Raw genomic sequence first — 18161 nt, 5'->3', positions numbered from 1 at the left:
CTGCAGTCAAGAATGGATCAGTGTCAACAAAGGGGCCAGAGGAAACTAAGTTAGGCCCTTTCCACCCTTCTGCCTTCCACTATGTGAGGACAAAGCATTCATCCCCATAAGAGGTGCAGCAGCATGATGTCATCTTGGAAGCAAAGAGAATAGGCCTCACTAGACACTAATGTGGCTTCATCTTGGACTTTCCAGCCTTCAGAACTGTGGGAAATAAATTTCTAATTTTTATAAATTACATGACCTATGGATTAAGGACTCCTGCTTTCGGGTCAGGAGTTATGAGTTAATAATTTCATCCATTTTATTTTGTTTCTCTGCACTCTGAATTTCAGAGTACTTATTCTTACCTGGTCAGTTACAAGCTTAATTCCCTCAAGGAAAATACAGTATAATTTACATTAGAATTAAGAAAAAAGTTAAACAACAGACCTGTTGAATAATTAAACTGTAATTCTTTTTTTCTAATGAATAGGAACAGACTGAGCAACAGCAGAATTACTTAATACTCTCGAAATAATTAATTATATATATAACATGATCATAATAATAACTGATATTATTAAATGTATGCTAAGAACCGTTGTAAATACTCTACATACATTAATTAATTTATTTCTCACAGAAATCTAATCATACTTCTAATTTTGCAGCTGTGGATATAAAAATGATGGTCAATCTCTAGTGAAGCATTTCTCATTTCTAAATAACTTCTGTCACTACTTCAAATACAGTATACTCAAGTCTTCCACTAGATTCTCCTGAAGTATACATGTTAGCCGATCACTGACACTACTACCCAACTGTCTCCTAAACTGCTATTCCTTATTTTTCACTTAAAAGTTTATGTACAGTAATTTGTAAGACTATTCTAAAACCAAGCTGGGTGAAGTGGTGTACACCTGTACACCAATAATTCAAGAGGCTGAGGCAGAAGATCTCAAATTCAGGACCAGCCTTGGCAACTTAGTGAGACTCTGTCTCAAAATAAATAAAAAGGGGTGGGAACGTAGCTCAATGGTACAGCCCTCCTGAATTCAATCCCACAACCAGAAAAAGATTATTCTAAAGCCCAATTTAAAAAGATATTTTTTTAAAAATCAATATTTTATTTAAATGTTTCCATGCAATCACGGATATGTTGAACTAATAACTGATTATATTCAAATAATCTATTTTGATTCTTTTATTTTTGCCAAAGCCAGTGTAGGTTACTGAATTTCACATTAGAGTTGAAAATCAGAAAAATGACATGAGAATAAACATAATGTATCATGTGGATCAAAAAGCTTAAATGGGGTTGGGCTTATGGCTGGGTAGTAAAGCGCTTCCCCAGCATGTTATGAGGCACTGGGTTCAATTCTCAGCACTGCATGTAAATAAATAAAATAAAGGTCCATTGACAGCTAAAAAAAAATAAAAAATAAAAAGTTTGAATTTTCCTCCATTAAAATATATATATATAATTAAATTTTATATAGAACTAGTAGAATTACCTAATTTTTTTCTTCTCTTTATCTTTGAACCTAGAAATATTTAGGGACACTGAGAACCTAAGGAAAAAAGACTATAGATCAGTTATATCCACAGTGTAACATTACATTCCTTCATATTCTGAGCCTGAAACTCAAAGCTTGTATTCTCAGTTTATGGATTTTTGCTGAAATTTGATCTGATTCAAATTATACTCAACTAATTACTATAACACTCTGAGTTCTAACAACTTGTGTGATCAGGAACAGAAAGCAAAATCTAAAAGATCTCAAAGTGGTAAATCTCACATAGAAAATGCTACTTGGATATACATGAATCATCAAGCAAAAATTAATATCAGATAGAGATAAGAATAATTAAGTATTTTAAATGTGTAATGAAGGGGGTCTAAGGGTATAGCTGACTAATAAAGCAATTGCCTATCATGCATGAGGCCCTGGGTAAGATTTCCCAGCAATGAAAAGAAAAAACAAAATTATGACATGTGTAACAGGAAACAATCCAAACATAATGCTTTATCACTTTCCTAATTTAGCTAAACAAAATGATCCTATAGAACATAGACTTAAAAGTCACTCAAGATTCTTCATCAAAGTCTAAATAAACTCTATTTCATTATCAGAGTTAATTTCACTTAGCAGATGTTAAGAGTAGAGGTTAAATTATTAGAATAGGAACATACAGTGTAGTGCAGCTCAGTGAACACCAAGAATTGACTTTTTAAAAAATAATTTGTTCCAATTAGTTATAAATGACAGCAAAATGCATTTTGACACATTGTATACAAATGGAGCACAACTTCTCATTCCTCTGGTTGTACACAATGCAGAATCACACCATTCATATAATTATACATGTACACAGGGTAATGATGGCCGAAGAACTGACTTTTAATCAAGTAAAAAAAAAATCAAGATCTTCAAATTCATAAATTAAAAGTTCATCTGGTGGGGCTGGAGTTGTGGCTCAGTGGTGGAGTGCTCGCCTGGCACGCTTGAGGCACTGAGTTCAATCGTCAGTACCACATAAAATGTAAAATAAAGATATTGTGTCCTCTTAAAACTAAAAAATAAATATTAAAAAAAAAAGTTCATCTGGTAACCAGGGACAGTGGCACATGCCTGTAATTCCAGTGACTTGGTTGGTTGAGGTAGGAAGATAGCAAGTTCAAGGCAAGCCTGTCTGAAAATAAAAGGAACTGGGGATGTAGCTCAGTGGTGGAGTACCCCTGATTCAATCCCCAGCACTACTTAAAAAAAAAAAAAAAAAAAGCTTATCTGGAAAATATTAATTTCACCAATATTCTAAGGTTCCAGAACTCTCAGCAAGTAAATTAACTAAGAATTAATTAATATAAATGTTAAATTAAAATAATAATTTCATCTTTATGCTAACTTTCTTCATTTACACTCCCTTATGGCCTTTTTACTTCAATTTTAAAAAATGGCTGAGATTAAAATCATTCTACTCATAACATATAAGTATAGAACCAAAAGTCTGCCTTGTACAATTATAGAAACCCTCATTTTTCAGAATGCAACAAAAAGGTTGAGTAAAGAAAGAACAAAGGCAGTCTCACCTTTAGTGTTACATCACAGAGTTCTCCATTTTCATAAAATTGAAGGAGAGAACCATGAAAATCTTTCCAAGCTTCATTTGCTTCAAAGATAAAGGAGTCTTCTCCATCACAATCACTAATTGAAGATCTATTCTTCATTTGCTGGTGCTGCTGCCTTTTCCCCTTAGTGAAGTGATTCTTAGTTTGCTTCCCATTCATAGATTCTGAAGCCATTTGCAACACTCTTTTAATATAGCTCTCTTCTCAAACGTGTCATTTATCTTTTTTTTTTAAGGTAAGAAGACAATAGATTCAGCCACTAAACTTCAAACATTTTCCAAAATTTACTCAATTGCCATTGTATGGTTTGCTGAGATTGGAAAAAAAGAGGAAGACAAACGAAAAGAAAAAAACCTTAAATTAGTAACTATAATTAAAACTATATATAAAATAACCATATCAATCATTACTAAAACAGTAACATTGAAGTTTTTATGCTAAATGGCATGAGGCCCTGGGTTTGATCTCAGCACCACACACACAAAAAAATTTAATAAAAGAATTCAAGGGCTGGGAATATAGCTCATTTGGTAGAGTGCTTGTCTCACATGCACAAATCCCTGGGTTCAATCCCCAGCACCACAAAGAGAGAGAGAGAGAAAAAAGAGAGAGGGGGGGGGAGAGAAAATTCAAAAGCACATGACTTTGAGATGTGGAAAGCATCATCTTCAAAGGGAAAGACCATGAACTAAAAATTTTAAGTTTAGAAATTGCTCAGGGATGCAAGGAAAAAAAAACAAAACAGATGGCTGTTTTGATTCAATAAGGTTCATCCTAGATTCTGAGGTCAGACCATGGTTTTACCACTTACTAACTATCTAACCCCGGGCAACTGACAACCTGCTTAAACCTCAGTTATCTTTTCTGTGAAATGGAAATACCACTTGCAGGAATATCTTGAGGATTAGTGATATTAAGTGGCCAGGTGTTAGAAATTGCTACATTATAATATAAAGACTTCATTTTATTCCTATGTAAAATGTATTAGTACTCACATGTAAAATCAAACTTACCTTATCACCAAAGTATGTTTAATGAGTATTCACAAGATCAGCAGTACTATGCCCTAATTCTATTTTGGTGACAAAAACAAAGCAACTATTCAACCACTTATGGGTTGGTGTGATCATTTTTGAAGGCTTTATCTAATCCTCAGTTTTTTCATCTGTAAGCAAAGATACCTACCTATTCACAGGATTATCCTAAGAATTACTTGAAATGCAATAATATATTTACAGATGCGTATAATCTATAAATCATGGTACAAATATTGATATTATTAGAGTGGAAAACTTTAGATATTAAGAAACTTCAGAAAATTATAAATACTTTAACCAAAACGTTAGTTGCATCAGCTTCTTTATTGTTAATCTCTCAATTTCCAGCTTTTGAAGAAACCAAAATGGTCTATGCTAAATTACAAACTGTAGTTCTTAAAGTTTTTGTGGTAGACCCCAATGAGTCATGTCTTCATGTAATCCTGCTGCATGCAGAAAGAACCTATGACTTGCTTCTAATTAGTGGAATATGGGAAAGTGATGAAATATCATGCTCTTAATTATTGTGTTAGTCACCTTTTCACTGCTGTGTCTGAAATACCTGACAAGAACAACTTAGAGGAGGAAAGGTTTACTTTGGGTTCGCAGGTTCAGTCCTTGGTGGGCCAACTCCATTGCTGTAGGCCCAAGAAGTGGCAGAACATAATGACAGAAGAGTGTAACAGAGAAAAGTGGCTCTGTTCATGGCAGCCAAGAAAGAGAGAGGGAGTAGGAAAAGAGAGAAAAGCACTAGGGACAAAATAAAATTTCCAGGACACACCCCCCCAGTGATCTACTACTTCCAGCTATATCTCACCTGCCTACAATTATTACCTAGTAATCCATTCAAATTATTAATCCTTCAAGTGGATCAACCCATTGATTAGGTTATAGCTTTGATAATCTGATCATTTCACCTCTGAACATTCCTGCATTGTTACATAAGCTTTTGGGGAGATACCTCATAACCAAACCATAACAGTTATACTACATTATATAATAGCTGTATGAGTAGACTGGAGTGAGAGGCTCTCTGGCAGGCCTCAAAAAGCGAACTACTATGTGGAGAGCCATATAAGCAGTAAACTACAGGCATTCCCAGGACCTGAAGGAGGCCTCTACCTTAGTAAAAAGTTAAGGACTCATTCATTCAGCTCTGAAGAAATAAATTCTACCAATGACTGGAATGAGTGTCAAAGAAGATTTTCCCATAGTTGAGCATCAACATGGAAATGCAGCCTAACACTTCACTGCAGATTTATGAAACACTAAGCATAAAAAACAACTAAACTATACCAAGAATGCTGGCCCACAGAAAGTTGGAGATATTAATTGTGCATTAAGTCACACTAAGTTTTATGTAATTTTTTACACACCATAGATAGTGCTACAGTTTGGATCTTGAATGTTTACCCAAAGGCCCTTAAAGACTTGGCCAACAGCCTGTGGCACTACTGAGAAGTGATGAAACCTTTCAAAGGTGGGTCCCTACTGGGAGGAAGTTAGGTTACTTGGGGCATGCTCTTAAAATGGATATCAGGACCCCAGTCCTTCCTTTCTCCCTTTTTGCTTCCGGGCTACCATGAGGTGAAGGGCTTCCTCTATTATGCTCTTTCACCATGATTAACTGCCTCTTCACAGGCCCAAAAGCAACAGGACCAAGTGAACCACAGATAAAACTATGAGTCGAAACATATATTTCCTCTTATAAGTGGATCCTCTTGGGTATTTTATTACAGTGATGTAAAGCTATGGTTTGGATATGAGGTATCCACCCCAAAAGGTCATGTGAAAATGCCAGAATGTTCAGATTAAATGATTCAATTATGGGAGCTATAAACTAATCAGTAGATTAATTAATTTGATCTATTAGTAATTTGAATGGATAAACTAGGTGGTTAACTAGGCAGGTGTGTCATGGCTGAAGGAGGTAGATTAGTGGGACATGCTCTTGGGAATTATATCTTGTTCCCCTGGCTCTGCCTGCGCGCATCCTCCCTCTCCCTCTCCCTCTCCCTCCCCCTCCCCCTCCCCCTCCCTCTCTCTCTCCTTCCTGGATGCCAAAAGCAGCTTTCCTCTGCCATGCCCTTCTGTCATGATGTTCTGCCTCACCTCAGGTCCACAGGAATGGAGTCTGCCAACACAGGCTGAACCTCTGAAGCTATGAGCCAAAATAAACTCTTCCTCCTCTAAGTTGTTCATACTGTGTATTTTGGTGCATTGATGAAAAGCTAAGGCCCTAACTAACTAAAACATGTGTTAGGTCTAATATTTTATCTGACAAAGGCATTCATAGATATTCTAATAGCCATCAACTAATAACAAGTATTTAAAGTTCACATTTCTGCTTCAAAATTAAGAGCTTGGGGATGCAGCTCAGTGATAAAGCATTAGTGTAGCATGTACTAAGACTTGGGTTCAGTCTCCAGTACCACACACACATACACAAAAGATACAGACTGGCTAAATGGATTAAAAAATATGCTTCCTATAAGAAACAAATTTCTAGTAAAGATACTGATTAAAAGAATGGAAAGGTAATATCTGAAGCAAATGGTAGAATAGTTATATTGATATCTGATAACTGACAGAATAAACTTCAATATAAATGGTAAGTCACTTCATAATGGTCAGGGGATCAATTTTAAAAGAGGATATAATGACTATTTGATTTATATACCCAACAATAGTATTGTTACAAAACAAACACTGTTATGTCTGGGGACTAGGAGTGTAGTTCAGTGGTAGAACACTTGCTTGCCTGACATTCATGTGTATATGAGACACTGGATTCAAGCCCCAGCATCACACACACAAAAAGTCTCCCAACAAAGAAAAGCAATGCAGGACCAGATGACTTTGCTGATGAATTTTACCAAAGACTATAAAGAAAAACTAACGCTAATTTTTCTCAAACTATTCCATGGAATTCAGAGAGAACATACTTCCAAACTCATTATTTAAGGGACAGCATTACCCAATTACCAAAATCAGACAAGGACATAACCAAAAAACAAAACAAACAATTACAGAATAATACTTCTGAGCAACACAGATGAAAAAACTCAATAAAACACCAGCAAATAGAATTCAACAGCACATCAAAAATACCATTTACCATGACCAAGTTTGTTTTATTCCAGTTAGTCAGCTTTCCATCACTTTAACAAAACACTTAAGAAAATCAAATTAAAGAGAAAAGATTTATTTTGGCTCACAGTTTCAAAGATTTCTGTACAAGTTTAGCTGGCTCCTTGTCTTGGACCTGAAACAAAGAATATCATGGTAGTGGAAGTATGTGGCAGAGAAGGTTGTTCATTCCATCCTAGCAGGAAACAAAGAGAGAGGAAGTATCCAGGGACAAAATATACCCTTCAAAGGCATGCCCTCAATGACCCACCTCTTCCAAGGAACGAGGCTCCATCTATTAAAGTTTCTATTACTTCCCAACAACATTGTCAACTGGGAGCCAAGCCTTCAATACATGATCCTTTGAGAAACATTGAAAATACAAATCATAATACCTGAGACACAAGGATGGTTCAACATTGCAAATCAATAAACATAATACACCACTTCAACAGAATGAAGAATAAAAACCTTGATAGAAGCCAAGAAAGCATTTGATAAAATTCAACATCCCTTCATGCTAAAAGACCTGAACAATTAGATATGGAAGGATTGTATAGTGGGCTATGAATGCAGATCAATGGTAGAGTGCTTGAGTGGCATCTATGAGGCCCTGGGTTAAGTCCCCAGTATGTATGTATGTATCTCTCTCTCTCTCTCTCTCTCTCTCTCTCTCTCTCTCTCTCTCTCACACACACACACACACACACACACACACACACACACACGCGCGCAGCTGTATATGGCAAACCCATAGCCAACATCATACTTTATGGGGAAAAGCTGAAAACATTTCCTCTAAGATCAAGATGAAAACAAGGGTGTCCACTCTCTCACCACTATTATTCAATATAGTACCGAAAGTTTTAGACAAAGCAATTACCCAAGTACAGAAACAAAAGGTAATCCAATAGTAGATGAAGAAGTCAAACTATCCCAGAAAAATCTAAAAAGAGTTCACCAAAAAATTATTAGAACTAACAGTTCAGTTAAGTAGCAGGATAAAAAAATCAACATACAAAAATCTGTAGGTTTGGCTGGGAATGTAGCTCAATGGTAGAATGCTTGCCTAGCATGTGCAAGGCTCTGGATTTAAATCTCCAACAAAGAGGAAAACAAAATCAGTAGCTTTTCAAAATGAATTTGCTAAGAAAGAAATCATGAAAGCAATCCTACTTATAATAGCTAACATATTTGTATATACATATATGTATATATGCATATATATTGTATTTTTATATTTATATGTAAGTTATTTTATCTTATAAATTATTATTTATATATCTAAATTATTACGTATAAAATATATATACATATATACGGGTCTCTGTATAAAGATACACATACACACACATATACATACATGAATAAACTTAACCAAAGAAGTGAAAGATCTCTACAATGAAAATCACAAAACACTGATGAAACAAATTAAAGACACAAAAAGATGGAAAGACCTTCCACGTTCATGGGGTGGTAAATAGTTAATATTTTATACAATGCCCATTAAATACCCATGACATTCTTCATACAACCAGAAAAAATAATCCTAAAATTCATATGGAAGCAAAAAGACCCTAAATAGTCAAAATAATCTTAAGCAAAAAGAACAAAACTGAAGGAATCACAATACCTGATTAGAAAGAGGTATACTACAGAACCATAGTAACCCAAACAATACATTAGCATAAAATTAGACACAGGGGCCAACAGAACAGAGATTCCAAAACACACACACACACACACACCCCTATAGCCAACTGCTTCTTTACAAAAGTGACAAAAACGTGCCGGAGAAACGCCAGCCTCTTCAATAATGGATATCCATACATAGAAGACTAAAATTTGACCCCTATCTCTCACCTTGTACAAAAGTGAACTTAAGTTGGGCATGATGCTACACACTTTATTCCCAGCTACTCAGGAGGCTGAGGCAAGAAGACTTCAAGTTCAAGGTCTGCCTGGGCTACTGAGCAAGATCCTGTCTTATTATTAATTAAATAATAATAATAATAATAATTATTATTATTATTATTATTATTGGCAGGAGACACAACTCAATGGTACACACCAATGTGTTCAATTCCTAGGACTACAAAACTTTAAAAAAGTCAATTCAAAATTGATCAAAGACCTAACTATAAGACCTAAAACACTCAACAGAGTGAAGACACTACGTACAAAATGGGTGAAGATATTTGGTAACTATTCATCTGAGGAAGGGTTAATATTAATATCTAGAATATAGAGCCGGGAGCAGTGGTGCATGCCTGTAATCCCAGCGGCTAAGGAGGATGAGACAGGAGGATCTTGAATTTGAAGCCAGCCTCAGCAAAGGCAAGGTGCTGAACAACTCAATGAGACCCTGTCTCTAAGTAAAATATAAAATAGGGCTGGGGATGTGGTTTAGTAGCCAAGTACTCCTGAGTTCAATCTCCAGCAACCACCCACCCTGCCAAAAAAAGAAAAAGGAAAACCAGAACATATAAGGAATATAAAAAATGTTTAACAAGAAAAACCCAAATAATTCAATTAAAAATAGAAAATGATCTAAGCAGACAATTCTCTAAAGAATACAGATAGAGTGGCTATGAGTGTGGCTCAGCAGTAGTGCACTTACCTGATATGTGTGAGGCACTGGGTTCGATTCTCAGCACCACATATAATAAAATAAAGGTCTATCAACAATAAAAAAAAAAGAATATAGATGGACAACAAATAAAGAAAAAATGTTCACTAGCCATCAGGAAAACGAAAATCAAAACTACAATGAAATAAAGAAGGGGGGAAAAAGCATAATGAGATATTCCCTCACCCCAATTGTAAGAGCTATTATCAAAAATACAAAAAATAATATGCTAGCAAAGGCATGGAGAAAATGGTGGAAATGTAGTGAGTGGATCCATTATGAAGGACAGTATGGAGGTTCCCAAATAACTAAAAATAAATTTTTTAAGTTAAAAAAAAGGAAAGTAGATTCAATCATATAATCCAGCTATTCCACGTCTGAGTATACACCTAAAGGAAATGAAGTCAATATACCAAAGAGATAACTGCACTATTCTCAATACCTAAGATAAGGAACCAGCCAAGGTGCCCATCAACAGTTGAGTGGACAAAGAAAATGTGGTACATATACATAATGAAGTATTATTTAGCCATAAAATCATGTCATTTGCAGCTTTGAAACCTATGCATACAAAAAACTATATGATGTTACCTCTACTAAAGAGATAAACAAAGTATTAAAAATACTAGCAAATACAATTCAGCAGAATATCGACAATTATCACAATAACCAAGTAGATCTTATCTTATCAAAGAGAGTTTATCCTAAGACTGCATGGCTGCTTCAATATTAAAAATAAATAACATCTATTCACAGCATATTAAACCCATAACAACCATAACTACACCACTATAACAACACACTGATAACAACATATTGAAGAAGAAAAATACCACATAAAAAATGTAAGATCTCTCCAGTCAACAATGCATAAAAAGAAGAAAAAAGCACACATTGGAAAGAATTAAAATTGTACCTTTTTGTAGACATAATTATCTATGTAAAACATTCCCAAGGAACACAAGAGAACTAATAAATTTAGATAGGTCATAAAATACAAGGAAAACATACAAAACTATTATATTTCTATATGCTTAAATTGCATAATTGAAAACTGAAATTTAAAAATTCACCATTTCTAGTGGTTCAAGAAAATAAAACATACAGATATAAATCTAACAAGACATATAGAACCTGTATGTTGAAAAGTATTGTTAAAACAAATCAGAGAAAACTAAATAAATGGACATCTACAGGTTCATAGCCTATTAGAAAACATAATAAACGTTAATTTTCTGAAAACTGAAGTTCTGATTTAAAACAATTACAATCAAAATCACACAAAAAATTTTTTCTTAGATATAGATGAGCTAAGTCTAAAATTTACAATAGAAAGTAACCAAAATACATAAAACAATTTTAAGCTGGGCAAGGTGGTGCACGCCTATAATTCCAGTATCTCAGGAGGCTAAGAAAGGAGAATAGAGAGTTCAAAACCAGCCCCAGCAACTTAGTGAGGCTCTAAGCAACACAAACCCTGTCTAAAAACAAAATATAGGGGCTGGGGTTGTGGTTCACAACGTCGCATGTGAGAGGCCCTGGGTTTTATCATCAGCACTACATATAAATAAATAAATAAATAAAGGTATTGTGTCCAACTACAACAAATAAATAAATAGATAAATAAATTTTTAAAAAGGGCTGAGGGTGTGTTTCAGTGGTTAAGCACCCCTGGGTTCAATCCCTGGTATAAATAAATAAATAATAATTTTAAAACAGAATAAAATGTAAGAAATCACACCTGATTTTAAAACAACATATATGCCTTCAGCAACATAAATGTAATAGTATTGGGTTACCAAAGTATAAGAGAAATATAATTTAGTCCATGCCATACTGGTATAAATAAATGATGGAATTAGTAAATAAATAGGAAAGAACAAATTTCCCATGAAAAAGAATCTCAAGGGTGTAGCTCAGTAGTAGAACACTGGCCTGACATGAATGAGGACCTGGATTTAATTCATAGCATCACAGGGAGAAAAAGCAGGATTCTAAGTAAATTATGTAGATACTTAACACTTGAGATGTGGTCTGCATATTATGACATTCTTCTAAGGAATACAGTATGAAAAGAAGCAAAAAAAAAAAGACTAACTTTATAGTGAAGAAACTTGACAAGCACTACCACAGACAAGTGATTAAGGTTAGCATTAACATTAGTATGTCACACTGACAATATGTAGCCTTGATTTAATATAATGTGATGAGAATGGCATTTTATCTCTATGGTATCTACCTCTGCAAAGTGCATAACTGCAGTCTAATCATGAGAAAAAAATCAGACAAATCCCACTTAAGAGGCACTCTATAAAATATCTGACAAGGTGATGAAAAACAAGGGAAAATCTGATTATTGAGAGTCAAGAGGAATCCAAAGAGAAATGACAACTAACTTAAAAACAGCATACTCCAGAGACACAGCCACATCAATGTTTATAGCAGCACAATTCACAATAGCTAAACTGTAGAACCAACCCAGATGCCTTTCAATAGATGGATGGATTAAAAAAAAAATGTGATATATATATATATATATATATATATATATATATATATATATATACACATACACACACACACACACAATGGAATATTACTCAGCAATAAAAGAGAATAAAATCATGGCATTTGCAGGTAAATGGATGGAGATAGAGAAGATAATGCTAAATGAAGTTAGTCAATCCCAGAAAACCAAATGCCAAAAGTTTTCTCTGATATAAGGAGGATGATTCATAGTGGGATAGGGAAAGGGAGCAGGGGAGGAATAGACAAACTCTAGATAGGGCAGACAGGTTGGAGGGGAATGGAATGGGATTAGAAATGATGGTGGAATGTGATGGTCATTATTATTCAAAGTACATGTATGAAGACATGAATTGTTTTGAATATACTCTGTATACAAGCAGAGATATGAAAAATTGTGCTCTATGTGTAGTAAGAATTGTAATGCATTCAGCTGTCATATATAAATTAAAAAGCGGCCTTTAGTTAATAAAAATGCATTAGTATTAGCTCCTTAATTGGTACAAATGTATCATCTAACGTAAAATGTTAATACTAGGAGAAAAGTAGTTGAGGGGGTAAATGGCAATTCTCTGTGCTAGCTTCACAATTTTTCTCTAATTCTAAAATCATTCTAAAATATGGGCTGGGGGTGTAGCTCAGTTGTAGAACACTTTCCTAGCATAGAGGAACAAACTATTTTAAAATTAAAAAAGCTTATTTTTTTAAAAAAGACAAGACTGATAAGCAGAGATATATCAATTACTCAGAAGGGAAAATTCTGAAATAGACCTAATGAAATATGGCTAACTGATTTTTGACAAAGTCCTAAGCAAATTCAATGGGGTAAAGAATTCTTTCAACAAATGATATTAGAATAAGAGGGTGAACATCCATTTTTTAAAAAATCAGACTCTTGGCAATTAACTTAAATGAAAATTTAGGTTTGCACAAAAACTTGAATATAAAAATTTATAGTAGCTCTACTCAAAATTGATAAAACCTGGGCACAGTTTTGGATGTGAGGTGGCCCCCAAAAGCTCATGTGTGAGACAATGCATGTGTGAGAAATGATTGGGGTATGACAGCCTTAACCCAAACAGTGAAATAATCACCTGATAAATTGGGTCTGACATGGAGTCTAATAAAGAAAATAGAGTCCAATCTGAGTCTGGGAAATCAGAAACTACACCTGGGAGATTGAAATGTTAAGGTTCCCAATGTCCCGGCCCATCCTAAAGAACTATTAATGAAGCAGCTCCCAAGCAGATAGGGAGGTGCTAATCAATTCACCCTAGACCTTTATGACCTGGATCACTCTTCCCCTGTCCCAATGGCCCACGTTTTCCACTATTTCCTTTTTGCAAACCCACTTGCATCCCCCATCACAAGCAGGATAAAAGTGTAATGCCAGATTCATGGGACCCTAATAGAGCTGCAGAAGCCGAATCCGAAGCAATCACACAAGAGTCTTTATTGCAAGCTTGAGCTTTTTACCCCTTTTTAAATAAATCCTGCTTTATATGCTTGCCTCATGTGCTTCAGGAACATTATACTTCAACATGTGAGGAAGCAGAACACTCCACACTGGTAACCGGTTGTATCAACATTTCCAGTAAAGCCCCTCAGAATAGAGAAAATAGACTTTAAAAAAAATCTAATGGATCATATTTTATTGTAGACATATCTTGACATGAGTAAACAAAAGTTAATAAATTTAAAATATTTGATTTCCTCTTGCTTCACTGGTTAACATAAAACACATTTTTTTCCCAGAAAGTATTATTATGCTAGTATGGAGATTCCTCAAAAAACTAAGATGGAACCACATGACCCAGCTAGACCAAAAGACCTAAAATCAGCATACTATAGGGATGCACCCACAGCAATGTTTATAGCAACACAACTCACAATAGCCAAGCTAAGGAACCAAACAACGTCCCTTCAACAGATGAACAGATAAAGAAAATGTGGTAAACATATACAATAGAGTATTAGTCATAATTTGTTAGTAAATGGATGGAACTGAAGAGCACCATACTAAATACAAAAAAAAAAAGACCCAGAAAGTCAAAGCCCAAATGTTTTATCTGATATGCAGAAGCTAATCCAAAATAAGAAAGGGGGATGATCCATCAAAATAGAAAAAAAGATAAGGGGAGTAAAGAGGATTCAAAGGGAAAGGAGGAGGGACAGGGATAAGGGAATAAATCTGACCTAAATTTCGTGTGTGTGTGTGTGTGTGTGTGTGTGTGTGTGTGTGTGTGTGTGTGTGAGAGAGAGAGAGAGAGAGAGAGAGAGAGAGAGAGAGAGAGAAAATATATCACATGAATCTCACCATTTTGTATATCCACAAGGCCTAATTTTTTAAAAAGATTATTGTGCTAGTGAGTTTTAGCACTGAAAAATGACATTTTATTATTCCATGAAACATTTCCTTTCCCTCATCTTTTTAGGATTTTTTGTTTGATGGGGATCAAATCCAGGAATTCTTGTACTCTAGGCAAGTGCTCTATCTCTGAGAGACACCTTCAACCCTACTTTTAAATTTTATTTTGAGAGAAGATCTCACTAAATTGCCCTGTTTGCCTTCAACTTGTGATCCTTTTGCCTGAACCTCCTGAGTAGCTGGGATTATAGTCATGCTCAGTAACATACTTGGCTACTACGCCCCCCCACACACACATTTTTAATTGGTGCATTACAGTTAGTTGTACATAATGATGGGATTTGTAGTTACATATTCATACATGCACACAACCTAACAATATCATTTGACCAATATCACTCCCAGACTTTTTTAAAAATATTTTTTAAATTGTCAATAGACCTTTATTTTTTTACTTATTTATATGTAGTGCTGAGGATTGAACCCAGTGCCTCTCCCGTGCCAGGCAAGCATTCTGCCACTGAGCTATAGTCCCAGCACCCCACCCCCCACACTTCTTAATATACAAAAATAAATGATTCTGTGTTGAAAATTCAAAATAAGAAATCAAAAGTGATTTTTAAAACATGGAAGCTATTTGAAATTAAGACATTAAAATACTTTATTTATTTATTTTTAATTACAGTGTCGGGGGGTTAACACAGGGCCTCTGGGTTGCTCTACTGAGCTACAACCCTAGCCTTCTTTAATCTTTTTTTTTTTTTTTTTAAGTTGTAGATGGACACAATACATTTATTTATTTATTTATTTATTTATTTATTTATGTGGTGCTGAGGATCAAATTCAGTGCCTCACACCAGCACTCCACCACTAAGCTATAACCCAGGCCCTCCTTTAATCTTTTGTTAAATGGCAATACCCATTTTAGTTCTCTACATCTCTCAAAAGTTCTTGATAAAACACAAAAGTCATTTGTCAAAACCCACAGAAAGTCTAACACCCAGAGTGAACCCAATGTAATGGACTTTAGAAGATAATAATATGTCAATATAAGTTCATCAATTGTAACAAATGTTACAACTGATAAGGGCTTCTGACTTAGGGAAAAGTTGTTTCTGTGGTGGCAGTAGGCATATGGGAAATTATAATTTCTGCTCAACTTTGCTGTGAACTTATAACTGCTCTAAAAATAAAATGTAATTTTAAAAAGGGTGGTGGATCAAAATTTATCTACCCCTCATTTTTTTTTTTTTCAGTGCTAGGGACCAAACCCTAGCCACCCACATTCCTCTTGAAAAATTTTATTTGAATTTCTGACTGTGAATTGAGTTTTCTATTACAGAATTCGCAATTATTACAAAATATATTTAAAAACCAGTATCAATATGTTAATCAATTGCTAAAAAGAATTAGTAGCCTTAAATGTAAAAATTAGGGCTAGAGATGTAGCTCAGTGGGAAGAGCACTTCTCTAGCATGCACAGGCCCTAGGGTCCATCCCAAGCACTGCACAAAAAATGAAAATGATGATAAGTGTGTAGAGTTAAATACTGCATCTTGAGATTTCTTTTTATATTTAAGTTTACATCATTTAGTATTTTAAAGGTAATGTATAAAGTGACAACAAGTTTTAAGTGGGTCATTCAGATTGACTGACAAACTAAAGGTGACAGGAGGCAGTAGGAAGAAAAGCAGTAGCTAATGCCAAAACTAACTCCGAACAACTTTCCAGGCACCAGCAATAAAAGCAGCTTACCCAAGTGTACCCACCCTGTGGCAGAAGCAGGATACCGAGGAGAAGGAGGAAGAGAGCAAAGATGATGAACACAAGAGTCAAGCAATTATCAATTTATATAGGAGAAAGACAATGCAAAGGGGGAAAAGCGCATCCAACAGATAAAATATTTATCAACCTGGTTCGAAGGACTTTTCCCCAAAGTATTTTCCTGAAGTTAGTTGTAATATTAGCTTAAGGGAAGAGCCCAAACCTAAAGAAATGCAATCAAAACATTTTAAAAGAAATACTGCAAAGTCTTTCCCATAAAAATCAGAAATAAACACTGACAAAAGAAACAATATATAAAGCTTTCCAAACCCGAGACGCTAGGACTATGCAAGTCCAGTAAGGACGAGGCTCAGGTTAGTAAATACAAACTAGGTGGAGAAGTCGCTCTCCCTCAAGAAACCAGCAAGCTAATTATACACCCAGACCTGAGGGATAAAGAGCTGTCATCCCTGGGAGTCAAACAACAAGCAGCCGTGACGTGCTTTGAAGCAGCCTGCAGTTTCAGGTGTCACACCAGGAGGCGCTCTTCCATAGGGTCTGCACCACCGCGACGGAGAAGATACCCCTAGCGCTGGAGCCGGCACCTTCTGAAGGCAAATTGCCAACCGGTGGCGACGACCCCGCACCGGGTCGCGCGGCGAACACCGGGTGGCCGGCGAGTCCCGGGCTACCCAGGTGGACTGCAAGTCCCCGCGCGGCGTGGCCCCAACCCGCCCCCTCTCGCCCACCCCCGCAGGCCGCTAACCCCGCGCCTGCCCCGGCCCTGGACCCGCAAAGCACCTGCCTGCCCTCTCTTCTACGAAGGAAAGGAAAGAAGCCCCCCGCGAGGCTGACCAAACCAGAGGCTGGGGTTCCCCAGAGGAGAACAGCAGGATCCCCTTCCTCCCGCCAACGAGGGCGACAGAAGCAGCACCGGGAAGCAATAGAAGCGGGAGTTCTCGCCGCTCGGGCCCCAAGCCCTCTCAGCTGTGGAGTTTTGGTTGCTGCTTGAGGGCTCGAGTTTCGAGCTGCGTGACGACTAAAGGCTGCGTTGGGGGGAGCGCTCGGAGTAAGCGGAGGCATCGCACGGAGGAAGAGGGGCGTGAGGGAAGCCGCGAGTCGGTTACCTCAGTCGTCGTTCCTCCACTCTGGTCTTCCCAATACCGCCGAGGCTGCAGCCACAACACCCGGCTCCGGAGCCTCGGCGCCTCCAGGCCGCCCCGGGCGGCGTGCTCCAGTCCCGCCCGAGCACTCAGCGGACGCGCGCCTCTCCTGCGCGGCCCCGCGGAGCCCCAGCCGGCGTCTGGCGTCCTCTCGCCTCAGCCTTTAAGAGCCGCGGCCGGCGGGGCGGGGCGCCGAGGGCTGCGCGCGGCACGCTGGGAAGTGTGGTTTTCGGTTACCCCTCGCGGAGTCCATCCCCGCATCCTGGCCACTGCGGCTGGGTCCCCCCGACCGCGGCCACGCGCTGCTGGAGGCCGGCGCTGACGCCCTGCGGGGGAAAGCATCCCTGGGCCCAGGGGACGTGCCCCAGACAGGTCCTTAGGTAGGACACTGAGTCAGTACCGCCGCAGTTACCCACTGCTTCTCTTCCATGGC

The 18161-nt window shown here is 37.0% G+C and overlaps 1 protein-coding gene across 4 annotated transcripts in view; it reads right to left on the bottom strand.

Annotated features, from left to right (window-relative positions):
* The window catches only part of Klhl8 (kelch like family member 8), a 45560-nt gene extending 27660 nt beyond the window's left edge, over positions 1-17900 (bottom strand). Inside the window, exons 1-2 of one of the 4 annotated variants that reach the window (XM_077803181.1) lie at positions 17693-17900; positions 3074-3422 (exon numbers count right to left, since the gene is read on the bottom strand). In XM_077803181.1, the coding sequence (XP_077659307.1) occupies positions 3074-3286 (213 nt within the window). In that variant the 5' untranslated portion in view covers positions 3287-3422; positions 17693-17900. The remainder of the gene's footprint in view (positions 1-3073; positions 3423-17692) is intronic. The other 3 variants (XM_077803178.1, XM_077803180.1, XM_077803179.1) reach the window with 3 other exon arrangements.
* Positions 17901-18161: the final 261 nt, after the last annotated feature.

The sequence above is a fragment of the Urocitellus parryii genome, chromosome 10 (genome assembly GCF_045843805.1).
Source record: "Urocitellus parryii isolate mUroPar1 chromosome 10, mUroPar1.hap1, whole genome shotgun sequence".
Lineage (NCBI taxonomy): Eukaryota > Metazoa > Chordata > Mammalia > Rodentia > Sciuridae > Urocitellus > Urocitellus parryii.
Note: the sequence above shows the minus strand (reverse complement) of the source record. Positions and strands in the feature narration are given on the sequence as shown.